We start from the raw sequence: 27,272 nt of genomic DNA, 5'->3' as shown, positions 1-27,272 counted from the left end.
GATCATTCTATACAATCTATCATTTTAATCTCAAGAGATTAAACTCACGTCATCGATTACCAGCATGTGAGTCACCAACCGGCTGGTAAAAAGCCACCAGGCTAGACATGATGTTCAACCAGCAGAGTGATGACGGAGCTGGCGTCCTCTCCTCGTACCTCCGTCATTAGAAAGGCTAATGCACCAAAATTCATTAAGTGTAACTTAACCATCAAACTCAAAGGGTCTCTATCATCAAATATAACATAGAGTGTTTGACACGGACACCTTTCATTTAGATTGCATATTTAAATCTTAATTATAATGTCCCACATGAGGTATATTCAAAGGGGGGGTGTCATTTTTTTTGTTTTTCTTATCTGTCCATTTAAACATGGTTTGGTCATTTTATATTTTATTGTTCTTTCACTCATCGTCCAGTAATTCCCTGGAGGTCATATGTTTGAGGTCAGCTTTGAAGTGTGTGTGTGTGTGTGTGTCCACATTTAGTACTTAACATACTAAATATCACTCCTGCTCGTTTCTGTCGGCAGCCGAGGATGGTCCCAGTAACGGGATGTCCGGTGATGGCTCGGGTTTTGAAGATGCAGCAGCCTTCCCCCCTCCTCCCCCACCCACTGAAATCAGCCTCCTAGAACTGCCACCCAAGATGCCGCCTCATTCCGGCACTAATGCTTTCCATATCCGGGAACTTGAGATCTGGCCCAGTGTGTCATCGCTGCATCCAGTGCTGATGGGTCCAGTGGTGGAGGACAAGAACAAAGACAAAGGGTCTATACACAATGGTGGCCCCCCTAATCTGTCTAAATCCACCACACCGCCCCTACCTCCTCCTCCACATCCACCTCAGTCACAGTCTGACCAGATGGTAGATGTCCCTGTCACCGCCCATCGTCCAGCCCGGGTGGCACCAGACGCTTCTCCATCCCCCGGCAATTTATCGCCATCCCCTGGGAAAGACGGTCCTCCGCTGCCCATTAAACCCAAACCAAAGCTGTGAGTACCTGCTGTGTTGTGTCTGTGCCCTGAGGGGAGGCTAGTCAGGGAGGGGGTGCAGACTGAGTCACCACTTTATGAAAGGCTGAACAGGGGAATCAGAAACAAAAGCTTTCCCTTCCTTTATGCTGGTGTCAGTGTGGCATCGTGTTTGCCAGGGCGAGTCTGCCAGCTGCTGCCTGTCGGTGGCTGAAAACAGATCTGTGTGGCTTTTGCTGGATGGCTCCAATTGTTTGTCTGATGTCAGTCGGCATGAACAGCCCAGGACCGAGATATTGAGTACCTTTCTGTGTTCTTTATAGGGATCAGGTAGGGTGTCACAGTTATTTGACGAGAATGTGGCACTGAATGCCATTACTTTCATTAGTACTTTTTGAGCTGTCTGTTATTGCATGGACGTTATTCGCTGACGCATTTCTTTTCATTTGCATTACTGATAAGACACGACAGCACCACCGTACACAGATATTTGTGCTGTGTTCTTACAAATGGGTTGGTATTAAAATTGTAATTTTGTCTATGTTTTAATTTTAAGAATGGGAAGGCAGTTACCGCCGGACGACATACCTGTGGAGGTATGGAAGTGTCTAGGAGAGGTAGCTGTAGACTTTTTAACAGGGTTGTTTAATACAATCCTAGAAGATGCCAGAGGAATGGGGGAGAAGTGTGCTGGTGCCCATTTTCAAGAAGAAGGGAGACATACAGAGTTGTGGAAACTATATGAGTCATACGATAAAGTTATGGGAGTAGCAGAGAAGTATGTCAGAGTCGTTCAGGACATGTATGGAAGTTGTACGACTGCAGTGACGTGTGCAGTAGGAGTAACAGGGGAGTTTAGTGGAAAGGTGGGATGCACCAGGGATCAGCTCTGAGCCCCTTTTTGTTTGCCATGGGGATGGACAGACTAACAGATGAGGTGAGACAGGAAGCTCCTTGGAGTATGATGTTTTCAGATGACATTGTGATCTGCAGTGAGAGCAGGGAGCAGGTAGAGGAGAATTTAGAGAAGTGGATGTCTGCTCTAGAAAAGAGAGGAATGAAGGGGAGCAGGAGTAAAACAGAGTTCATGTGTGTAAATGAGAAGGTCCCAGTGGGGACAGTGACGTTACAAGGAATAAAGAAGGTAGGACTTCAGGTACCTCGTGTCAACAGAGCAGAGTGATGGAGAGAATGTGGAAAGGAGGTGAAGAATCGTGTGCAGGCAGGCTGGAACGGGTGGAGGAAAGTATCAGGTGTGTTCTGTGATAGGAGAGTGTCAGCGAGGATGAACGGAAAGGTCTACAAGACAGTGGTGAGGACAGCCATGATGGACGGCTTAGAGACAGTGGCTCTGAGGAAAAGACAGGAGGTGGAGCTAGAAGTGGAGGAGATGAAGATGCTTGGGAGTGACCAGGTTGGACAGGATTAGAAATGAGACAATAAGAGGGACAGTGAAGGTTAGACGTTTTGGAGACAAGGTCAGAGAGACCAGACTTTGATTGGTTTGTCCAGAGGAGAGACAGGGACTATATCGGTAGAAGCATGCTGAGGATGGAGCTGCCAGGGAACAGGGCTAGAGGTCGACCCAGGAGAAGATACATGGACGTAGTGAGGGAGGACATGAGAGTGGCTGGAGCTGGAGAGGACGATGTAAAGGACAGGGTGAAGTGGAGGAGGTTGATTTACTGTGGAGACCCCTCACGGGACAAGCCGAAAGTACAGTAGTAGTCTCTCTGTTTATGTTTTCTCCCATGTGTCCTTGGCACTAGAAATGTCAGTTATATGATCATCAGTAGATTTTTTTTTTTTACAGACTATCAACCAATACTGGATCTCCATCAGATGCATGAGTTAAAGTAACAGTTGATAGTTATCCCAGTCTTCATTCTAACTTTGTTTTTGCTGCTAAATAGCAAATATTAGAATGACTGCCAGCTAAACAGCAATGATAAACATCATGCTTGTTCAGAATCAACATGTCGGCACATGCGGATAACAGCCTCACAGAGCTGCTAGCATGGCTGCAGACTCTTGTTTTTGCACTTTTTTTTATTTCTCAGTATTGCTCCAGATAGTTTGGCAAAACGTTATCGAGGAGATTACGTTGTTTCTAATGCCTGTTACCGTATTGAAAAATGAGAGCAGTGTATCCTGTCAGCAGTAGACGGTAACTGTGTTGCTCTGGGTTATACCAGGCTGAACATCAGGCTGGACTCAGTGCAGCAAAGCTTAACTCTTGCATTGCCCAATCTGCTGCATGAGCACTGGATCTGACTCCTGCCGGGGGGGGATGCTAAAGTATTGCATATCGATATATGTTATGACTTTTTAATTTTGTGCTTCCAGAGCTGAGAATATAGAGGAGGAGACAGAAAATGACAGGTAAATATTTATGACTGAAGGTGACACGCTGGCTCTGAGTGACGCCACATTTGGCTTCAATTAATGAAAATATGATAGAGGACAACAGACAGAAGCAGGCAACAATTTACAATTTACACCATCACTATAGAAGATCACCAAGAGGGGTAGAAGAACTGAGAGCAGAAAACAGAACCAGTTTGCTATTGGACCAGATTTTACAGGACAAACTGGCTCTGGATTATATTTCTGTGCTTGTTGAATGAGTTAGCGATGCTGCGTCTCTCAGCATTCATCCACAACAACAACAACACGGATACAGACATTAAACTCCCAAACGAGAAGCAATTAGGAAGAACACGCCTCCCCTCCTATTTAAATTCTGTAATTTCACAGTAAAAACAACCCTGCCATTAACCGAAGGTCACCTTTCTGCCAGACCGCACCGTTTCCCCAGGTAGGAGCAGTGACTGAGGTAAAACCGCTGAGCTTATCACAGAGTTCATTGTTTCCTGTTGGTCATGGCGCGTGCGGTAGACTCATACAGTGTGTTATTACTAGCACAGCTAACCCTGCAGCCTTTGAAAGGGCTCCTGGTTTGGTACTTTATTGGCTTGGTTTTCTTACATTTATAGGATGTCTTTTTAATAAAAACAACTTTCTAACAAGCTGTTCTGCTGAAATGCGGCAAATTTGATACTTTTTTTTTTCAAGTCTGGGTGTTGGGACATGTCAAGTTCACTCACAAGTAAATTGCAAAGTGAAAAGTTAAGTAAATGTTCCTCATGTGGAGAGGCCAGATGTTAATTCTGAGATTGTGTGGCACCCACTATTATGAATGAAGGGACGGCAGAACCAATTAACATTACAGCCTTAACGCCAGTGTCTGCAGATGCTGGGGAGATGGAGTGTTCATGTTCAAAAACCCAGAATCAGTCCTTGTAAATCGTTGGAATAACACGGTGTGAGGGATGATTTTTTTTTTTTTTTTGCTTCAATAACACTGAGCTGATGAGACGGAGGAAGTCGCTGTGTGACTTGGCAGGCAGGATGGACGGCTGGAGAAACAGCCCTGCTGTTTTCCCATCGCCGGCTGAAGACGGAGCGGGATCGGTTGGTATTTGGGCCCGGTTGCGTTGAAGGCAGACGGCAGGATAAGAATCAGAGGAAATTCTCAGGAGTGCAGCCACTTGGACCTGAACCAACCCCCCAGGTTTAGACAGAATATTTCTGGAAATGCAATTCTACACAGTTGTGAATAATATTTGGTTGCTTGATTTAGGTTTGTTTCATGGATGTTCTTTTTAGACAACTTTAAGCAGAATACAGTTTTAAAAATGACTCTGCTTTTTGCCAGTACTTTACCTGCCCTCCCATGAACTGAGATTCAAGTTTACAAAGGCAGCAATAACCATTTGTGTATTTACTGTTTTTGCTTTGTTCCTCCTATGATGACACAGATAAAAACCGTAAAACGCCAAAGAAACCAAAGAATCAGACAATTCAAAGTTTGGATGTATTGAGCTCCCCACAGATTTGCGTGACAGGTTGGACCACGACTCTAACCATCCCATCTCATTCTAGGCGTCACTTTTCATTAGTTTCCCACTCTCGAAGCATTTAGGCTCATGAGTGATCTACAGCGGTGCCATTGGGCTCTAAGCATTGTCGTTTTTCTGTTGGCAGTCTCGCCGTCTGTGCGGCGGTTCTAGGGTGACCAGAGCAGCGTTTCCACCACGGTACACCAACACTGCTTGCCTCGACTTGTCTCGGCTTGGTTATCGTGTGCTTTTAGGTGGAGCGCACAAACACCCACTGCTGCTTCATTTGGAGAACGTCGGGCTGGAATAAAGATGCTCGAGCTACCTGTGTGAATGAGGCCACTGAGAATATGACCCACATTTTGAATTACTCTCAAGCTAAATTGACATTGTCTTAATATGAGTTTCTGTTACCAATAAATGATTCTTTACATTCTTATTGATTTTCTTTTGTAACTTTAATATTATATTTCTTTTTCAGTCTAATTGAATTGCTGCTTCTCTTCCATGTACAACTTATTTTTATACAAAATTTGAGGGGGGACTTCTTATTGTCGAAAATTGTGGAAAAGCAGCCGAGGTTATCTTGAGATTAAAACCAGTTTGAATTTGTGAGCCGGTCTGTAAGACAAACTGGGGTCATTGCAGGACGGCTCACATAAAGCCAAGAAAAGATTTATGAACAAAAAGATGCACCGTGAGACAGTTCATAGTTGAGATGGATTAGACTTCGCATGCATTAGGTCACTGCTGAGTGTTGGACTGAGTTCCAGTCCCTCGTGCTGTAACAACACAGCTCCTCTTTGTTCAGGGCCCTGCAGGGATCGGCTGCACCCGTGACCGTTTATAAAGCCACATCATAATTTGTGTTTGCCTGCAGTCGTGCTCATGCATGTGCAGGTTTGTGAGTGTGTGTTGACCGATGACGTGTTGGAGCTGCCAGGTCCAGCGTTAGCATTCGCACGCTGGTAAATGAACACTATAGTGTCAGATTTCATCAGAACTTGAACTTGTTTTTTAATGACACATCCCTTCTGGCACAAGAAGGAAAATACCTACATGCAATTTATGATATTAAGGTTTACTTAAAGTTGCTTTGCTGTCGAAGCACAGCTTTCCATGTACCGCTGAGTTACCTGGACTCCAGGTTTTAGGTAACATCTACTTACAATAATGAGGAACGGCTTTAAGAGACTGAGAGAAACTAGACTGCAAGACAAAGGAGAAGACAGACAGAAGTGTCAAGCTAGTCACTAGTGCAATACATCGAAGGTGTGACCGCCACAATACTGAGCATGATAATAGAGGAAGAGCATTATATTACAGGCTGGGATAATGTCTGGGTGGGCGTCACACACAAAGCACGAGAAGCCGAGGCAACAATTATCCTCAAACCATTCCAAAGTGAATCTCTCTTTCATAAACCAGGAATCATCTCTGACAGTTCAAATTGTTGTCTTGCACGTATCTCATTCCACAAAATACATTTTAGGTATGGTTGACTTCTAACTGGGGACATGTCTGCAGAGGATTTTACGCTCTCTACAGCATGTCAGTCGTTACCTCACAGCAAGAAGGTCACAGGTTCGAATCCGACTCGCGGCCTTTCTGTGAGGAGTTTGCATGTTCTCCCCGTGTCTGCGTGGGTTCTGTCCGGGTTCTCCGGCTTCCTCCCACCAACAAAAACATGCAAAATTAGGTCAATTGGTCACATTAAATTGCCCATAGGTCTGAATGTCTGTGTGAATGATTGTCTGTCTATGTGTTGCCCTGCAATGAACTGGCGGCTTGTCCAGGGTGTATCCCGCCTCTCGCCCGTTGACTGAGACCTGGTATCGGACTAGGTGGTTCAGAAGATGGATGATGAATGAATGAATGGATGGATGGATGGATGGCCTGCCAGTCCTGTCTTTGTCTCACATCGATCCCAGGCCTCAGGTGGAAGCTGAAGTCACTTATTCAGATCGCTGTGTGCTGCACAAATGTTTTCCCTTCTTATAAAAGACTCTTGTTAGCTTCTCCTTTCCTCCGCCAGAAACAGCGTGGGGTATGACATCACTATTGCTGCCACATGGTCCAGTATGAAACTTTTCTATTCGTAGTTCTATACCTCCTCCTGCTAGTTGACTGGCAGTTTGTGAAATGTTTTTTTTTTTTTTGCAGTCCTGGCATGAATTTGTTCCATCGTGTAAATTATTTTAATCACTGACTGCAATCATATAACATGATGTAATCCTGTCATCAAAACGCAATTCCACCAATAGCTGAAATACTATAATGAATTAATGACTCCCAGAAACACTGGAGTCCTAAATGGAGTCCTAACACAGCACAAAGGTGCTGAGTGGGTTAAATGCACCACATCACTGACCAACTTTTAGGTTTTATGTTAAGTAGTAAAGAGGCGGATTAGGGTGACCTTCTTCCTTTCAATCCATGCTGGTATATTTGCTGTATCACTCAGATTAAAAGATTTCTGCAGTAGCTCCAAACCTCTTTAACCCCACTGAGGCCGTTGTCAGGGGAACAGTGTGCAAACTGAAGGAAACAAACTGCTATTTGCCTCATCTGTCTCCCACCGTCCCACATGTGGATCCTGTGTTTACAGTGTAAAGCCTCAGCAGGTGATTGGTTGTCCTCTTCTGCACCTCTTGTTTTTTTTTCTCCAGACTACTAGGAGGATCTTTTGGATTTGTTGTACAGAACTTAAAGCAGGATCTATATTCCTCTGTGTTGCATAGCTGAGTAGATGCGTTGCATATCTGTGCTGTGACTCGGAGCTTCCTCTCCGCAGTGTGTTTCTGTTTACGAGGTGCAAGTCATGAACTCTCTAACGAAGTATTAACAATCACTTTCTTGTCGAGGTGTTGCTTGTGGTTTTATGGATAGTGGAAAACATTTGAGATAAAGCCCCACATATGGGACTGGCTACTTGAGGCTCTTCAAGCATCACAATAAATATGTGGGGGGGGGGGGGGGGTAAATCGCAGACGGATCAGTTCCCTGATTAATAGGGCAGGACAAAGAAGTCTCTGAAAAACTCTAAAAATGCCGAAACAGTTAGCTGTCATGAAGAAGAGAATGTTTGGGCAACATAAAAAAAAGAAAAGAAAAGCTAAATGAAGTCACTCAACAGCAGAAAAAGAAGATTATTTCATATCAACCTCAAGAGTCAGCGATGGGCAGTCCTTAAAAGGACATGGAAGACACAGGATTGGCTGAGCCACCAGACCATCTAACCACCAGATTGGTCGGCTGGGCTAGAATGACCCGCATGAAATGGAGAAACTTTCCAAATAAGGAAGAGAGCTGCTGGAGCTGACCTTCATTACGCAGACAGACAGGGGCTGGAGGAGAGAGGGGTGAGCAGAGGGAAAACGGAGTGATGAAAACACGCGGAGGGACGAGGGGAGCGAGAGACCTGGGTGTATGCTTGGGAGTTGACAGCATGGAAACTAACAGGCCTCAGTGATCCCCTAATAGAGAGAAGACTCCTTCCCGAATAAGAGCACGCTGGTATGTTAAACACCAGAAACACATGGACACACACACGCACACACACTGAGAATCACATTGTTTCCGGATGAGGTCGATCAGCCGCTTGTTGGATCCTGACCCCGGCTGAGCTGTGGGTAGGAGCTGTGTGTGTGTGTGTGTGTGTGCATGAGTGGTGTAGACTTAATCTTCCTGCAGACACAACTTCCACTTCCACTTCATAGTGTCGACCCACTCATGAAAGTGACGCCGCAAAGCATCAGCTTGGGAAGGTTATCTCTGACTCGTGTCCATGAGTCAACGATCAGGGAATGACTCGCACCTCTGGAGACTGGGGAGGACTCTCCGCTAACGGCTCTCTGACACAATTACACAGAGCCAACACTCATCAGCGGCCTGGAAAACGCAAACCGGCTCTAAATATAGACGCATTACACGCAAAAAATAGAACTGATGAATTCCCAAAAAGGTCTTGTTTAATCCCACACACACAAAAAAAAAAAACTCTGTGATTGAGAAACTGAATGTTTGTGATTCAGTGAATGAAACCAGATCTATGGGAGTGTTTGCACACACAGTGGACAGACAGACCAAGGTCCAACGCAGTATGTGTGTTACATGAAACCCCCATATTCAATGCGCTCAGCTTATAGATAGCAGTCACAGTGTCGGTCCAGATAATGGTTCTGTCAGAATGAGGTATTTAATTCCAGGCAGGGTGTCGTGTGAAATGCCGCTTTACAATGGTTGCATTTAATTTGTGTCACCTGAAACTGACAGAAAAGTTTGTGTGATTAATTTCTTAAATCTATCTTCCATTGTTTCTCCTCAGTCGTCATGTCTGGAGTCCAGAAACAATTACAGGCACGCAAAGGGCAGATTTACGAGCAATAAGATACTTCCGTCTATCGCTCTGCTTTTCCATGAACTCTCTAAACTCATTTCCAGAAGGACGTTCTCCCATACATGCGTTACACGTGTGAGCTTTTATTCTGATAGGGGTCGGTCTCAGACTGGGTATTTTATTGTGAAGAGGAGGAGCTCACAGACCGACTGACTCATGCAGAGGGAGGGAGAGGTGCGAGTGCTTCTGTCACTGTCTGGCTGCTCAGAGCTCTATATATGCTGCTCATACCTGGCAGGGCAGCAGCACGCGTTACTGCTGCAGGGACATAGCAGTGCTGCTGCACGCCAACGCTACCGCCACGCCACAGGTAAAACTTGTTTGAGTTAAACAGTTAACGGTTAAAAGATGGACTCATTGATGCCTTACTTCGGGTTTAGACTTTGAACTCTCAAGAAACCTTTGAAGCAGTTTTTGTCTTAAGACCGAGTTCATTTATTATTATAGTCCTTTCTTGCTTTCTTTCTTTTTTCTTTTTAAAAATAACATAATACACAAGAGGCAAATACTTGGAACTGAATTTGAATGAGAAGAAAACCTTTCCTGGTCTACTGGCCCAACATGTTTAAATCATGTGTGTTCAGGATGGGAGTGAGGTACCCACTCTGACTTTATGTGGTACCCACTCTGACTTGATGTGGTACCCACTCATTGACTTGATGTTGTACCCACTCTGACTTGATGTGGTACCCACTCTGAGTTTATGTGGTACCCACTCTGACTGGATGTTGTACCCACTCTTTGACTTGATGTTGTACCCACTCTGACTTTATGTGGGACCCACTCTGACTTTATGCGGTACCCACTCTTTGACTGGATGTTGTACCCACTCTGACTTTATGCGGTACCCACTCTGACTTTATGTGGTACCCACTCTGACTTTATGTGGTACCCACTCTGACTTTATGTGGTACCCACTCTGACTTTATGCGGTACCCACTCTGACTTTATGTGGTACCCACTCTGACTTTATGCGGTACCCACTCTTTGACTTGATGTTGTACCCACTCTGACTTTATGCGGTACCCACTCTGACTTTATGTGGTACCCACTCTGACTTTATGCGGTACCCACTCTTTGACTGGATGTTGTACCCACTCTGACTTGATGATGGTTCTGAATGGAGGCTGCAGAGAGAAAGAGTGGCATCGCTGTCTCGTGCTGCGACTGTCACGCAGACCGACTGTGTTTTTGTGGGGAGGTTCCGTTGTTTGCAGCGCTCCTCGGTGGAGTCGGGTGGATTTGTTAACACAGCGTGGGCTGTCACGTTAGAAAGCTTCAAAAGCTCTCTCGTTCCTTCTTTCTCTATTGCTTCTGTTTCTCCCTCGTTTGATGGCAGTGTCTTTCCCACTCCAATCCAGGCAAGAATGTTTCTTCTTATGAAGAAAAAAAAAAAGTCTTGCATGGACAGAGAGAGCAGAAATTTAGAGGAGTCGGGAGAAGAGGGAGGGATGGATGGAGGGCTCGCTGATTGAAGAGAACCCTCCTCACCTACACGAGGATATGAAATACGAGCCCAGTTAGAAAGCGAGGGCGAAAGTAGGGCAGGGAGAAAATGGGTGAACAGAGCAGCAGAGAGCTGCAGCATGCGCTGGAATAAAATACACACACGCAAGAAAAAAAACTCTGCTCCTACATTTTAAGAGGAGGGGGGGACAGTCTGGTTCTGTTTTATGTGGTTTGTGCGCAATTAGAGCCAGAGAATGAAGAGGAGGGAGAGCTGGGGTACCAGGGGAGGAGAGGAGTCGAAAATAAGGAGAACTAAGAGTGAGAGAACATGATGAGGAAGAGGCTGCAGAGGAAGAATAAAACACTGTCATGGCCATACTGAGTATTGTGCTCACCCAGCAGCAGCCAGGCTTTTGGGAGATTATAGCGAGATGTTCTTGGAAAGTTGGAGCGGCTCCTTTTTTTCTTTTCTGCCTTCTGAGAGTAGAGGGAGGCGAGGCCCGATCATTCTGGATGCTTTTTCCACGTCGTCTTGTGTGACAGCTCAGATCTGACGCAGCAGATGTCTCCATCTTCTCGGTAGACGTGTAATCATCCCAAACACGAAGTACGCGTCCTCGTATTAACGAGTCTTCAGCTGTAGCGACCCTTCTGGCTCTCAGTCTGCCAGCCTGACAGATATCAGCTCTGTGACGCATGGTGCTCTTGCTTGGGGGCATCAAACAAGCCCACGCTGTTGTGGTGTGAGGCAACAATACGGATGAGGAAGCTGCGAACCAGGTGGGTGACCCGACAGCCTCTGGGCGATTATTCCTGCGTGCGCGCTGTCGTGACCTCCTGGTCTGACTCAAGGTCCCGGCAAAGCAGTTGGAGGATGTGTGTGTGTGTGTGTGTGTGTGTGTGTAATGATCTCGAGCAGGGTTTCCAAGGCCGTGTTTGTGTTGTAGGTGTGATAACAGAGCTCCAATTGACTATTTGGACACAATTCCTAAGGTCACGCTGTTACCTAGCTACAGCTGTCTGCAGAAACAAACATAGAGCAGGCCTACAGGCTTAAACCAGACGCACTGAAGCCTTGACCTTGTTCCAGTCGCTGCACGACCAAGGAAGTGCCTTGTTACTCCTGAGCTCACTTTTTTTTTCTGTTCCCAAACACCTTCAGACTTTTAAAGAGAACAGGCACATCCTGAGTTTGCCTCATGTTGTTGTTTACAGAAGGAACTCCCTCATTACTCCCTGTGTGTGCGTCCACTCGGCTGCTTCCTACCCCTCCCGGCGTAAACTGGCCAAGTCTCCGTCTTTCCTGCAGAGTTAAGGAGACGGGCGGCGGATAAAGGCTCCCGGGGTACTTAATAGGTGGTGCAACAGTGGATGCGTTTCTCACGTACCGTGGGTCATTATTGTTCAGGAAGACAAAGCAGCACCAAATAAACTCGACCAATTCAGATATTTAGGTGACGCTTTTATGAGACCAAGATGCCGCCGGTTAAGACCCGCTGCATCTGGCAACACCTCGGCTGACTGACACCTCAGCAGCCTGTAAAACTCACTCTGAGTTATGTTGCTTCCAAGCCCCTTCCTGGGTCTGTTTATTGAGCTTTCCCCATGCAGAACCCAGAGAGACAAACTGACCCCAGACCAGAGCCATCTTTGCATTTACTACCCTCGTGTCTTTTTCTTTGCCTCAATAAATCATTTATAGACAGGGACCTGCCCAAGGAAAGTATTTCCCAGGATCGAAATGGGAAGACAAAACTGCTTTTTTTTTTTTTTATACCAAAATCGGGGCTAGAAAGAAGCACTGAGGGAGCGACACAAGGGGAAATTCTGTTTTACGGGACGACAGACAGACGATGTCTCTCGCTCTGTGGGCCAGTTGGACCGGGCCAGACCAGTAAAAGCACAAGGCTGCTGCTGCTGGCATGGCCACAGAGGAATAATGCTGCCCCTCCTAATTCATCCACCACAAAGACGATGAGCAAGCAAAAGAGAAGTGGAGGTTTGTTCTGCCGCTCGGCCCGTTAGTAGAGAGCTGGTGATGCTTTACACAACGCACAGGTCAGGTTTTTACAACCGAGCACAGCTGGGATGAAAAGGCAGGACGTTGAGTGCACACGGCGACCTCGTCCCCGAGCTGCAGGGTCTGGGTGAACCCTGTCCTGCGTTTGATGTCGATCTTTAAGTGGGCCATAAAACTATTCATGCAGCTGCAAATTATACGAGCTGACCGTTTCACGCAACGCGATCACACGTGAGCACACGGAATGTGTCAATGACATGAAAAGGCTAACGTGACTAAACTAAAACCGCAGGTTCTATATATAGAAAGCACCTTTTAAGGCAAAGCTGTGTACCAGTCACCACAGCACCCTCTCTGCCTCCCGGTAAAACCGTTGCATATTCAAAAAGCAGAACCTCTAACCAGATTGTTTCCCCCCCCCCCCCTTGTGTTGGATGCATAGGTGAACTCTGTAAAGCTCTGGAAGCTCTTTCATGCTGAGGCAGTAAAGCTGTGGTTCGGGTTGAGAGGGGTGACGCGGTGAGGAAATGAAGTGTGCTTCCTCTTTGCTGGAGCAAACGGCCCGTGTGCTTCTTTCTCCCCGATGCTCTGACAACACAGCCAAAAAAGGAATCAAACCGGCGGCGAGCAACCGCGAGGCTCGCAGAGCTGTGCCAAGCGATTCCTGTAAAAGCTCTGTTTCGGTGCAGGCCTGAGAATGTAAAGCCAAAATGTACACAGAGAGGAGGGACACGTCGAACGCGCCTGAATCCTGCAGGGTGAGATCCAGGTTGTTGGAATAATCACAATGGAGGCTTTTTTTTTGTTTGTTTGGGTTTGTGAGATATGACCAAAATAACCGCCTGGGACAGAAGGTGGTTATTTTGTGTGGTGGATTTGCTGCGCTATGCTACAACTGTCAGTTCTGTGAAGTATTTTGTGTGGTTGTTTGCAAATGTATATGGGGGGGGGGGGGGGGGGGGGGGATTGTTCAACATCTGGAACAGATTTAGACTTGTGAAGCCAGCCCTGGAGGAATCCTGACAACATCAATCCCTAGGATGCACAGTGTATTCTCAACAGGCAGCCTATGAAGAACTCATCAGGGTCACACACACACACACACACACACACACATGGTATGCTTTTACACACCCTCAACAAGAGCCTGTAGGTTTTCCTGGAGTGTGCCCGAGCTCGTTTCAGCGAGGAAAATAAAAAGTGTTGGTTTGGAGCTGATGACGCGACGACATTTGGAAACCATCCCTCCCTCCCACGGTGACGTGATAACGCGAACCTGGGGGAGCGACTGGATGACTACACCTCTCTGAGAAAACACCGCCCATCATCAGGACACATCGCTGGCAAAACGAAACAACATTGCATTTTGTTTTTCTTTCATCACAGTTCCACTGAAAGCCACACCTCGAGTGCCTCGGGCAGAAAAACACGCCTGGGCTCCGACCAGTTCACCCAGCATGAGGATAAAGGGCTGCTCGGACAGAGCTGGTTTTCTCACTGCTGCACTTATCTCCTCACTCCTGCAGCATGCTTGACGTATTGTCAACAGGCTGGCTTTTTAACAAGTCTTTGTGAAGCGCTGGGGGCTGATAACCTATCAGACCGCACTGCTGGTGCAGCGGTTTCCTTCCCAGAACACACTCCGACACACACGCACAATTTGCCGACACACTTCATAGACTGAACCTGAGGTCCAGCTATCGCCTTCGGACCAGAATAAAAGCTCTTCACTTCCTGCTAAAGGGGTCAGACTCATGTGCACATGCCAATGTGCCGATTCGGTAATTAACATCAGTCGTCTCTTTGATTGACATTTTGACTCGCCGTCACTCATGCTCACGCCCCCCCCCCCCCCCTCATAAAGAATGAATGTCTCTTCAGAAATCAGCGTTTCTGTTGACTGTCATTAACGACGGCTCTCTTCTGCTGCAGGAACGCGTCCCAACTGAAGCAGCTGCACGACCAGATTCTATTCGAGCAGCAGGAAGCAGTCAACTGGCAGCAGCAGCAGCAGCAGAATCAGGAAGTCCCGCCTCCACCTCAGGATATTCCTCCACCTGCGCCGCCATCTCCACCTCTTCCCCCTCCCCCATCCTTCCAGGAGTTGGAGAGCAACTCAGCCATGCAGGCCAGCACCTTCAACTACGCCCGGCCCAAGCAGTTCATTGCTGCTCAGTCCCCCGGGGGGACGGGCTACGTCACCCAGTCCTCCGGCTCCTCGGCATCCAGTCTGTCCTCCCCCCTATCACCCCCCGCCTCACACAGGCCTTTCAACAGGCTCACCATGCCCCCTTTCACGAAGGAGGCCAGCGTGGAGTCTCCAACCTCTCCTTCATTCCCACCTCCTCCTCCGCCCTTCCTGAGCTCCAGCCTGTCCTCTCCATCGGGTCCCGCCCAAGATTTCCCCCCTCCCCCGCCTCCCCCCCCTCCACCTGTCTCTTCATCTCCAGCCTACTCAGATATCTCCTCGCCGTTCTCATCGGTGCCTCCATCTCCAGCGTCCAGCTTCCTGTCCTCCGTGCTGCCCGCCACACCTTCATCTCCCGGCAGCCCTACGGTCAACGCCCTGGGCCTTCCTAAAGGCAACGGGACCGTGTAAGCGCCCCCTCACACACAGCACCGATGTCTCTCAGCTTGCCTCCGCGTGGTTCTTCATGCCACTGACTGGAGCTCCCTAGCAGATGAACCTGCTGCCAGCGAGCAGGATGTCAGCCGGATGGAAGACGACGTGTTTACATTCTTACACAGCGTGTTTAAATGAAAAGCCCTTTTAAACGTACCAAAGCGCACACATAGACGCAAGAGGCGTTCCCCGGGATGAGAGCGTTGGTTTCCTTATGGCATTAAATATACACAAGGATCCCAGAGGTGTAGCTGACTGATGCGCCGGCTGTCAGGATCCATCGCTTCACAGAGCTCCTCACGCAGCTCTTCATGTGAACCCCCTCTGGATTTAGGTTTTGGGCTCTGTGTATTGGTTTCAGTGATAAAAAATATCTTGTTTTGGAGATAATCCCCTTCTGATGGGAGAGATTTATTTATTTCTTCATCCATATTGGCATTCCACGTCCACCGTCAACCCCCCCCCGTGCTCACCCTGACATTCCTGCTGCACATGTAAGAGATAAGCGGACGTGCTGTGGAATGCTTTAGCTGGACATGTCCAGATAAGGGTGGATGTGAGAGGGCTAGCGAGGGAAGAGGAGTTGCTATATCGAGAGATACCATCACAGAGCGGAGTGCACTGACTTCTGTCATGTTTTCGTCCTTTCAGTAAAGCCTTCCCAAAACGGTCTCCAGTCAGCAGAACGGCTCGCATCACGTCTGACTCGGACATCCAAGGGTCGAAGGACGCCGTCATCCAGGACCTGGAGAGAAAACTGCGCTTTAAAGAGGAGCGCATAAGCAATGGCCAACAGGTGTGTGTGTGTGCGTGTGCGTGCGTGTTGCAGTGTGCTTTGTCTGTCACTGAAACAGCTGTGTGTGTGTGTGTGTGCAGGGACTGCACACGTTCAGTAACACAGATTAACAAATCATCCACGTATTCATGCAAGTGAGCCCTTTTACGACTCATAAACGTGTTTCTGAAACGCCGTCAACAGAGGAGTGTCCTCTCCATCCGTAATTACGTCCCTGATCAACACGGGGTGTCGGTACCGGTAGCTCGCTGGTGGTGCCACTCACACACTAACCCGGCTGACCCCATTAATCCCTGCTTCCAGAGGTTAACCTATGAGGAGAAGATGGCTCGCAGGCTGCTGGGTGCTGACAACGCCGCCACCGTCTTAAACACACAGGACACAGAGGAGGAGCCCGTCACACAGGTACGGTGGGTGGCGCTGTGGGCTCACACACCTGGAGGGGGGGGGGGGGGGCAAAACCACACACTCACAAACTCACTTGTGATTCTACTACATTCTACATTGACCTACTAATGCGACCGCAGCACATGCACCACACGATCGCTGGAGTCATTCAGATCATGGGATTACTGGCTTTCCTTCATACACTGTGGAATCAGTACACCCCCCCCCCCCCCCCCCCCCCGCCCCCACCCACAGTCACTGTAAACACTTACGTGGGTTATGAAGCCCAAGCATAAACACTGTAAGTCCTCTAGAGCCCTCCGTGAAAAGCTCTGTTTATGCACACAGAAAGAAACAAGTGTTGCTGAACATGCGATGGAATGACGCCATCCGAAGGCCCGTTTAGCCGCCGGCGTGCAAAACGTTCCGTGTCTCCACTCACATGGCAAATGGTTCTTTATGTTAACCCTTTATTCATTCTGTGGTATGATCCATCACAGTAATACATCTGAAGCAGCAATTGAGCACCACGTCATCCCAGCGCGATCAGAAGCATTCTGATTGGTTGAGGCGCCATCGCTTTGCTTGAATCTAAAACAATTTGAATGATCTGTGACGGCAGGGAAGATTGAATTTGTGAACACGGGTGGACTTTGCGTGTGTTTCCCACTCTGTGTGATGCACAGCGACGACAACACAACACAACACAACCTGTCTCTCTCCACAGGAAGACAAACCGCCCGATAGAGAATCGCTCCTTCAAAAGGTTTTTGAAGCCTTTGTTTACTTCACCACCTTCTGGGTTTTTCCAATTCACTCTGTGTTAAATGTCACGCACTAAAACCCGGGCACAGGATCGGCCTGGGAATCAGCTGATAAGGGAACAAGAGCACACAACAGGCAGAAGTGCGGAATTTGTGTTGTGTTGTCTGCAGTTACACATTGACAGATAAAGTGCAGACGTGTGCACACGGAACGCACAACGTCCAACATGATCTCTGCACCTTTTAAGCTGTCGTCAGCGAGTTCGGCTCGGGAGAGAGGACTCGGTTACCGAAGCATGTTCAAACTCGAAAAACGCACGTCAGCACATTTGCTTCTCCCCACGCTGCACTTTGATCTGTCTGCAACGCATGCTGCAATATGATTACGCTTAAAATTTGAAGCAGGAATCACGCTGGGCTTTCGTGCGGTTCTACAAAGGTGCGTTGAGGCTGCAGCTGTCCCGGAGCTCTTACGGGATGACGCCTCAGCAGATCAGAATGGGCCACGTTCGTGGCTGCCGCCGTTCCGCGGAGGAGCGAGGCCAGGAGGATAAATGCTGCTTGTGCAGCTGCGTCCGAGGCCTGTCATTATCCGCACGATGTGTCGTCAGACCACGCAGCTCTGCAGATGGTCCCTTTGCTCCAGCCGAGCTGCGCTGATGAGAGATTGATGGAGATGTTGGGAAGGAGGCCGAGCGAATTAGAGAAACGAGCGAAAGTTGGCAGTTTGGTGATCATGAAGACGAGTTAACGAGTGCTTGAGAAATCGGGACGAACGTACTTTGATTGGTTGCTTTCTGCATGCTCCTTGATGTTCTTGCCTTTCCCCCACATGATCCCACAATCCTGCCGTAGTAGTTCCATCTTGGCCTCTTTCTAAATGCCTCTACCCCCCCCCCCCACCGGTGTGCAGGAATACAAGGTCTCCAGCTTCGAGCAGCGCCTGATCAGTGAGATTGAATTCCGGCTGGAGCGTTCATCGGTGGAAGAATCAGACGATGATGTGCAGCACGACGAAGACACCGCCGGCCAGGGGGTGGCGCCGTCCTTCAATCAGAAGCTCAAACACTACAAAGTATTTGAGGGCATGCCGGTCACCTTCTCCTGCAAGGTCAAGGGAGACCCCAAGCCAAAGGTACCAATGCGGGTCATCGCTCTGGATAATTATGATGATGTCATTCTCGGTCATTGGCTTCATTTTGTGGGAGTTGCTGATGTGTAATGTGATAGAACGTGTCCTGCACATGTGCTCTGCGATATGATAAGGGAAGGCCTTTTGCAACAACACACTCTGGCTACGGCTGCCGAGCCACGCTAATGAAACGGCGATGACAGGCTTCAGAACGAGGGTTGAGAAAGCAGAGAGAGGGAGGGGAGGCTCAGTCTTCTGGATCAGAGCTCCTCTTATACCTCGTTGGTCTCGTCTTTTCTCCCAGGTGTATTGGTTCAAAGATGGCAAGCAAATCTCCAAGAGGAGCGAGCACTACCGGATCAGCCGTGGTGCCGACGGGACCTGCTCTCTGCACACCGCCGCAGCCTCGCTGGATGATGACGGCAACTACACCATAATGGCTGGCAACCCCGAGGTGAGCGTGCAGGAGCAGCGCGGCAACACAACACGATCAGATATGATAAATAGTCCACAGTCTCCAGGCCGGAAGAGACAGGAGATCCCTGAAACCCCAAAGAGGGTCAAACATTCATGTGCATACGGGCCGTCTAACGGCTCTTTATGCTCTAACACTTGTCATTTCCTCCTCCTGATCTGATTGCTGCTGGTCGTGCGGCGGACTGTCAGCGCCTCACTCTCTCTCACTCCTCCCCTCAGGGCAGGGTGAGCTGCACCGGCAGGATGATGGTCCAGGCCGTGAACCAGCGAGGACGCAGCCAGCGCTCCACGCCCGCACACATGCGCAGGTGAGGGCTGTCTGACCGCAACCAGCAACGGCAATCTTGCTCAACTTTGAGGTGCTGATGGCCAGCGGCGTCGAGTCTGCACTCACTCGCCCTTCTGCTGCGTGTTATTCTGACGTGAAATGTTCCATGTGGCTGCAGTTTGCACAAACGTTTGCTGTGAGCTCAGTCCAAGTTGACCACCGTGAAAAAGAAAACAACTCTATTCCATGTCAATGAGAGGGAACACCTGCTTGCTGTTTTGTTCCTCATTGGTCCGATCACTCTGTATATATACAGCATGCATTCACCCGAGTCGAAAAAAGATCAGAAGACCACAGATGTTCCTCGCAGCACCTGTGAGCTGTTATCTAGATGAACAACACTGAGCTCCGAGATGTTTTGATGGAAAGGGCAGATTGAGATAGAAGTCGGCGCTCCTTCCTTCCCTCTTTCCTGCTTGGCGTGCAGATTTGTGATGTCGTCCTTGCAGGGCAGTGTCACGTGATCATCGGTGGGTTCTGACCTGCTATGCTTGGTTTCAGAAAACCGTGCATAGCAGAGCGAGTGGAAAGGACGCCAGAGCATAAAACAGACCAACGTGTGCATAATGTAAAAGAAATACATACAAATACAAGAGTATTGCATATTCACAAAATGTAAGAATCATCACGTTACCTGAAAGGGGAATTCATTCCAAGTCTTACAAACACATTAAAGATACTTGTCATCCAGGTTCTGATATTTAGCCCTAATACTGCGTGGTTTCCCCTCCGCCAGACCCAGGTCCAGGTCTAGAGACAGCGGCGATGAGAACGATAACATCCAAGAGCGTCACTTCCGCCCCCACTTCCTGCAGGCGCCCGGTGACCTCATCGTCCAGGAGGGTCGACTGTGTCGGATGGACTGCAAGGTAAATACTCGTCCTTAATAGAGTGTGAATTTGCACCAACATGGGTGCATAAACGTGATGAAAGGCAGAAGGAAGGTCAAAGTCTTTATTGCGGTTCTTTATTGATGAGGATGAAGACCGGTTAAGGATCATGCTGCTTCCTCTGCCCGTCACATATCCATCGAAGTCCCGTGAGACAGTGCCAATGTCACTGAAGGACATTTTTAAACTTGAAAAGAGAAAAGTGAAATTATACACTGTGCTTTTGGTCTGGTTTGGCATGTCAAGCTATAAACTTTAATGTGCTCAAGTCTTTTTATATCTGACTGACTGTTTAATGGGATGGGGTTTAAATTGGCGGAAGCCTTTTCGAGCCGCCTTCTGCCGAAGCATTCTGCGCTTCTACCCTGCAGGTGAACACGGCACCTGATCTGCTGCTCTTCGACGCGGGCAGGAGCGATTTGGAATATCTGAGACATGACTCAGAGGAAAATGGCCGCACCAAAGAGAATATGTTAATCATAGTAATGCAGAGAAGCAGTTTGCTTCCGCCCTTTAATTCAGTGTCTGTATTGCTTTCATGGAGGCTCCATGTCTGCATGGCCGAAGGAGAATTTCCCTCCCTGTGCATTCCAACTTCTTTAGTGACTGCAGAGACGTCATTTTTCAGGGATTAAGTGGGATCAGGTTTTCTACGTCTATTTCCCCTCTCACCATTGTGCTGGTTGTACTCCTCTTCATCTTCCTCATCATCACCTTGCCTTCCTCCAGCCTGCAGCGCTTGGAAACTCTTTAAAAACCGATTCATGTAATAAAAAGACGCAATCAGCTCACTATAAAAACACTGTATTTTATGCTAGCCAGAAATAAACTAAGTCTCTGTTTCCTCTGGGCCTCGAAGGACAAGGATATTCATAGCAAAGATTTATTTACAGATCAGATGTACTTTTCCAGACTTTCCAGAAATACTCCCTGCTTAGTCTGATCTCTTTTCTGATATCTATCAATGCTGTCCTCCTTTTACACACTGGATTAAAAAAAATAGATTCATATAATATAATCTCCCACGCTGGCCACATGCAGCTAATAAACCGATTGTATTCCTGTCACCGCTTGCAGGTGAGCGGCCTCCCCACCCCTGACCTCGTCTGGCAGCTGAACGGACAGGCCATCAGACCTGACTCTGCCCATAAGATGCTCGTGAGGGAAAATGGTGTTCACTCCTTGGTCATCGAGCCCGTGACCAGCCGCGACGCCGGCATCTACACCTGCATCGCCAGCAACCGAGCCGGGCAGAACTCCTTTAACCTGGAGCTCATTGTTGCAGGTAAATAGAAGCCGACGGGCCGGCGATGCATGCTGGCACGATTTAAAGCGGGGAAACGGCTGAGCAACAACTCCTTTCACAGCCAAAGAGATGCACAAGGTGCCTACTTTTACGGAGAAGCTGCAGAACACCAGTGTGGCTGAGGGTCATCCTGTCCGGCTGGAGTGTCGCGTCGCAGGCGTTCCCTACCCGCAGATCTTCTGGAAAAGGGAGAATGAGTCGTTCACTCACAACACAGACAGAATCAGGTGAATAAAAGGTCCAAAGGGCTTTGTAGCTGAAAATGAGCAATAGTCTTTGTAGATACTACCTTAAATCTATGTCCCTTCCCAGCATGCACCAGGATAACTGTGGCTACCTGTGCATGATCATTCAGCCGGCCATGAAAGAAGATGCCGGCTGGTACACAGTGTCAGCCAAGAATGAAGCCGGCATCGTCTCCAGCACCGCTCGCCTCGACGTCCACAGTGAGTTCAGACTCGGGGACAGGAACTCACGCTCTTATCGAGTCACACTCCTAAACCCAGCTCTGCTCCACCCACAGCTCAGTGGCAGCAGCCTCACCTCCCCAAGCCCAAGAAGGTGCGCCCCTCCACCAGCCGCTACGCAGCACTGACGGAGAGAGGGCTGGACGTCAAGGCGGCGTTCTTCCCTGACTCGAGCCCACTGCAGCCCGGAGGCCTGGTGGAGAGCGATGACCTGTAGACCCCCCCCCACCCCACCCTGGAAGCTGCCCTTGCTCCCAGCACTCCTGAGACATATATAACCTTGTCTGCCTGAGGGAGTCTATCGTTGAACTTCAGATCATGAACTAAAGGGAGGGTGGGCCGTGGTTTTCATGTTTATACAGTACGACACAAACAAACGACAAATAACACAATATTACACATTTCATCAAGTTTCATTTGGTCAACAGGACCTGGAAATTGGTTGAGTATTTTCCATGAGGAAGTGTTTAGTGAACTGTTTTGCATTAGGTTGTCTTATTAAGTGGCTCTCATGTCTGTAGGGATAAATAAAAAACAAAAAAACACAGTTTTAAAAATGACACACAAAATGCATGTGGTGCCATTTGAATGACAGACTCTCACCGTATCTAAGCAGAACGCTGCTCTGCTGTGATGCAGAAGAGGGACGTCCCCGAAAAAGACTCAATGGAGACCGTTCGAGTCTCTTTTGACGAAGGAGATCACAAAGGTTTTTCGTGTGGGCTTGTGCAGCGCGGCGCTGATACCGACCGTATCTTGTTGTAGTCAGTCTCGGTGTTGTCAGGTCAGAGAGTTGCTCACAGATTGTGGAAAAGGCCGGGCCTTACAAATGGTATGTTTAGTGTCGTTTCTTTTTTTTTTTAGGAAAAGAAATGAGGTTTGGTGAAAAGAATAGGAAGGTCGGAACAGACAGGGAAGGTAAGAGCAGGTTTTTGTGACGTCTTTAACCTCGTGAGAGAAAAGATGCGAAGAACGGTAAAAATAACAGAAGACTTCGGCGACGACGTCTCAATTTGGTGATTTCTATTCTTCTCCAATATTTCTTTTTTTTAAGTGTGGACTGAATTTTTTCCACTCAGAGGGTGCTGTGAAAGGATTTCGGTGTATTTGTCACACAGATTGACCATTTTTATTTTTGTATGGAAAAAAAACATTTACTGGTATTTTACTTTCCCGACAATCGACCCTTTGTTCACCGATAAAACAATATCTTCTGTATCATAAGGTTTTATAAATATATTTACTGCCTTGAGTCACTTTCAGGCTTCATACAAACACACTTTCTTTGCATGTTATTTTTGGACACGTGTATAGTGTCAAACTTTATTCCAGGATTGGTGATAACACCACAATGCTACCAGTATTCAGGGGTAGAAAACACGACGCTAGTGACAAGTGAAAGGCAAGGTATATTTATAACTACTACTATCGACTGTCAGCTGACCGTGACTGTTTTTGCACATTTCTATGCCAACCCATGCCTGTATATGGACTGTTCTCCTGATATCCTTTTAGGTTATGAAAGTTAATAAAAATAAAACTCTTAAGAGACAGCGTGACGTGTTTTTATAGACTTGCAGGCTCTTCCTGAAAGGGAGAGGAATGCCAAAATGCCAGTGGAAAATACCTTTATTGCTAAGAATGCCAACTAGAGAAGAATGTAATCCAATCTTTAAAGTGAAAACAACATTTAGGCCACAGGTACAAAAGACAATGCAAAACAGAACGCAGTGACAGCATGTTTCCACGCCGTGAACAAGCAATGCAGCCACTTCAGGCCTCATCGTGGCAGCCCCCCCCCCCAGCCCCATCCGTCCACACCGCAGGTCCGTAGCTGAAACTGGACACTCAAAACATTCCCAGAGCTAAAAATACCCCCTCCCATCCCCACCACTACCTCTAATTTCCTCCAGCTGCAGCCCAATGAGGCCTCTCGACAGGCCCCTGCAGAGGTGGGTTCAGGGGGCCGCTGGTGGACAGGAAACGTGCTGGCTGTGAGGGGGGGGGGGGGGGGGTCTCCATGTGGAGGTAGGGGAACATATCCTGAATGGGCGCTTTACAGTCATGGAAAAAATGTCAATTTACTGATTGAATTTAGGACCTCGGGGCATGGAGGTCTGGAAGAGGCCAGACACTCTGGAGTCAGCAGTTAGTCACAAAGGACTGTCTCTCTAACAAACACACACACACACACACACCAGGCCAGGCCTCCTGTGGCTGGAGAGAGTGACTCGGCAGAAAGATGGTGCAGCAGGATAGAGATTTGACTGATTATTGCCTCCCATAAACAAGTCGCTCATGCACAAGTTTTATTTTAACCATTAAGATTCTTACAATACAAACTGTATATCTAATCTCACTCAATGACATCCAACTTCAGCCATGTTGGCTTGTGAGCTGTAAATATTCCCTTTTTAATCAGCGAGTCGCTCCTCACGCATCCCTTTATTTCAATTTGAAACGACCCCCCCCCCCCCCCCTAAAATCCTATGCCTGAATCAAGACGTAGAGTTTCCATGCAGAGTGAGGGTTCACCATCCTCGCTGCCAGTGTCCTGAGTGGTGAGTTAACTCCACAGGAAGGCCTCATTCCCTACATGACCAGCTGCAGCCCTCCATCCACCGCCAGTACCTGTCCAGTAATGTAGGGGGACTCCAGGAGGAAGAGGACAGCCTGGGCTACTTCCTCCGGCTCGCCAAATCTGCCCAGTGGAATGGTACGCTCCCTGCCGTCCTCCTTCAGGCCGGCGGTCATGTCAGTGTGGATGAAACCTGAATGTAAGAGGAGTCGCAGCAACAACAACAACAACAAAAACAATAAGGTGGCAGAAGTAGAGACATCATAGAATGAAGTTAGGAAAAAGCGGTATCCCACCTGGAGCCAGCAAGTTCACTCTCACGTTGCGTGAAGAGACTTCTTTTGCCAAAGAGCGTGTGAAGCCTTCCAGACCCGCTTTAGTGGCGCTGTAGACACACTGACCAGCGTTCCCCTTCCGACCAACAACAGAGCCTGCAAAAGGGCACTGGTCAAAACTACAGAGTGCGACGTGTGAAACTACAACTTTTACACAAGGAGGATGAATGAATTATAATGAAAAGCATAGCACAAAGATTTACGAAGCTTCTCTACACTCGACAACGTACGAGTACAACGTATCTCAGTATATTAACTAGAACGGCAATCAGCATAGTGTCACGTCTACTGGTAGTTGTGTGTTTGTAGCTCTAGTTCATTTCAAACAGCTGCTAAAAAACATAAATTATTATCTGGAGATGTACAAACTCACAGATTTAATGCCATAAATACACGAGAATTACCTAAAAATGCTACTTTACATTACATATCACAGTCAACACAATAAATAAACATCTGGTATGCTTTTCATGTAAAGCTAAGACATACCAGTGGTTTTTAATGCTTTATGAATGAAGAAAGTAGGATTGATGCACACTGCCCCCTAGCGACCGACCTGACAACACGACCCCAATCATGAATAGAATAGACAGCCTTTATTGTCATTGCATAGTGGATATACAACGAGATTGGATTCAGTGATCAATACCTATATTAACAATGGCAGCTCCCTGTGTGTGCAGCATGCTGCGCAGCGCCGCCCTGCAGGTCAGCATGGTGCCTAGCAGGTTGGTGTGAAGCAGAGCCACCATGTCCTCTGGTTTGGTCCTTAGTAACAGAGCGTCCCTGAATGAACGGACACACACACACACACACACACACACACACACACCATTAGTTACAACCTCATGTAAATGTCTTTGATTTGTTGATAAGGAGCCACTGAAGCTCACCTGTTGATTCCAGCTGCATTCACAAGATAAGAGATGTTTCCACTGGTCTTCTGGATCGTCTCAAAGGTTTTCTGCACCTCCTGCTCTTTGGAGACGTCACAGCTCAGAGCCATGTGGTCAGCTGGAGAGCAGATACAGGTCTGTGAGTACATTCATGGTTACAAACATGACATGCTCCTCTACCTCCATGCAGAGATGCCACTGCAGCGCAGGCAGCATCTTTGTTCTTGGAGACAACTGCCAGCCTGCAGCCCCTCTCTGCCAGCAGGCGGGACACGGCCCTGCCGATGCCCCTGGAGCCGCCACACACCACTGCCAGCCTGGACATGACACTGCAGGACACACACACACATCATCACGGCACTGCACCGGTGTGGTAAGAACTAGAACTGTGCCAAACGTAGGCCGCAGAAAGCCTTGAGTTTCAGACTGAACCACCTTTTGACCTTACAGGAAAAACCATCTAGGAGATATTTAACAGGCACGGAGAGGCCAGCTCAGTAGAGCCATCTGGGTCCTTCAACTACCAAAAGAGTGGTATAGGTTACTTTACAAATGATAGTGAAATAGATCTTCTCCCTGTTCGATCACATGATCCATCCAAATGCAAGTGATATGACATTTTATTTATTTTACAGCATTTTCCTAAAATGGAAATTAAAAATTAAGAGTTTATTGACCTTTGATTGAAGGATTGATTATGCCAAAAACACTCAACGTAAACCTGTCATCGTTTCAAATTATGTGAGCTAAACTGATTCCTTCAGTGTAAAAAAGACAAGCTAAGACTTAATCAGAAGATACATATATTCTGCATTACACCGTATAAGAACCGGTTAAATCTATTGATAACTGCAACTATAAAACATGTAATAGCGAGAATAAAATGCACTACAGGCGTCCTAATGCTGTTATGGAGGAAATAAGTAGTGTGTAACTCGAAGAATGTCAAGAACAGCTCAACATTAACGACTAATTTTGTTGTCTTTGCAGTTTTATAGCTAAAGAAAAATGTTGCAACACAAATTTTAAACATATAACTGTGTCGTACCTTTTTTTCGATGGTTATGTTGCTGTGGGGGAAAACCTGCTCCGCATTAAACAAGTTTAATGACAGAATAAAGACATAAGACACGAGAGGAGAGCGACTTCATGGACGCCGCCATATTTGTTTTCGATGTTGTTGCGCTACTCGTCTTTGGCCGATAGATGGCGCTGCGGACGCAGAGTCGCTCGTCTCCAGGTTGTTTCTGTGAATCTGGAAGCGTTTAAAGTGCGTTCATGTTTGAGCCTCCGCAGCGGAAACTACTAGCCTTTTTAACCTGAATGCAAAAAGCTGACAGTATACAACAAAGACACGCTTGTGTATACAAAACAGTAACTTAATGACGTCATTTAAAGGCCAACAGTTACGCATTGTTCTCTGGAAAATGTACGGAAGCCTGTTTGTTGTTATAAAAGAGAACCTCACGTCACCGCATTTTTATTGTTATAACCATGGTTGTGTAACTTCCACGTATGCAAACATGTGACATTTTTATTGCCCTTATT

General features: G+C 47.6%; 2 protein-coding genes across 2 annotated transcripts in view; one reads left to right on the top strand and one right to left on the bottom strand.

Annotated features, from left to right (window-relative positions):
* palld (palladin, cytoskeletal associated protein) overlaps window positions 1-23,462 on the top strand; it is a 52,009-nt gene extending 28,547 nt beyond the window's left edge. Inside the window, exons 10-23 of the mRNA XM_068743162.1 lie at window positions 534-996; window positions 3,322-3,357; window positions 14,678-15,340; window positions 16,020-16,164; window positions 16,468-16,569; window positions 17,279-17,317; window positions 18,229-18,450; window positions 18,752-18,901; window positions 19,144-19,232; window positions 19,989-20,121; window positions 21,220-21,427; window positions 21,510-21,675; window positions 21,761-21,894; window positions 21,972-23,462. Of these exons, the coding sequence (XP_068599263.1) occupies window positions 534-996; window positions 3,322-3,357; window positions 14,678-15,340; window positions 16,020-16,164; window positions 16,468-16,569; window positions 17,279-17,317; window positions 18,229-18,450; window positions 18,752-18,901; window positions 19,144-19,232; window positions 19,989-20,121; window positions 21,220-21,427; window positions 21,510-21,675; window positions 21,761-21,894; window positions 21,972-22,132 (2,711 nt within the window). The 3' untranslated portion in view covers window positions 22,133-23,462. The remainder of the gene's footprint in view (window positions 1-533; window positions 997-3,321; window positions 3,358-14,677; window positions 15,341-16,019; window positions 16,165-16,467; window positions 16,570-17,278; window positions 17,318-18,228; window positions 18,451-18,751; window positions 18,902-19,143; window positions 19,233-19,988; window positions 20,122-21,219; window positions 21,428-21,509; window positions 21,676-21,760; window positions 21,895-21,971) is intronic.
* A 1,045-nt stretch (window positions 23,463-24,507) lies between these two features.
* On the bottom strand, window positions 24,508-26,893 carry cbr4 (carbonyl reductase 4). The gene is made up of 6 exons (XM_068743163.1): window positions 26,773-26,893; window positions 25,905-26,053; window positions 25,722-25,842; window positions 25,478-25,614; window positions 24,790-24,924; window positions 24,508-24,686 (listed from the first exon to the last, which is right to left on the bottom strand). The coding sequence occupies exons 2-6, from the start codon at window positions 26,047-26,049 to the stop codon at window positions 24,508-24,510; spliced, it is 717 nt and encodes a 238-aa protein (XP_068599264.1). The 5' UTR covers window positions 26,050-26,053; window positions 26,773-26,893.
* Between the last annotated feature and the right edge of the window lie 379 nt (window positions 26,894-27,272).

This window comes from Brachionichthys hirsutus, chromosome 9 (genome assembly GCF_040956055.1).
Source record: "Brachionichthys hirsutus isolate HB-005 chromosome 9, CSIRO-AGI_Bhir_v1, whole genome shotgun sequence".
Taxonomy (NCBI): Eukaryota; Metazoa; Chordata; class Actinopteri; order Lophiiformes; family Brachionichthyidae; genus Brachionichthys; species Brachionichthys hirsutus.
Note: the sequence above shows the minus strand (reverse complement) of the source record. Positions and strands in the feature narration are given on the sequence as shown.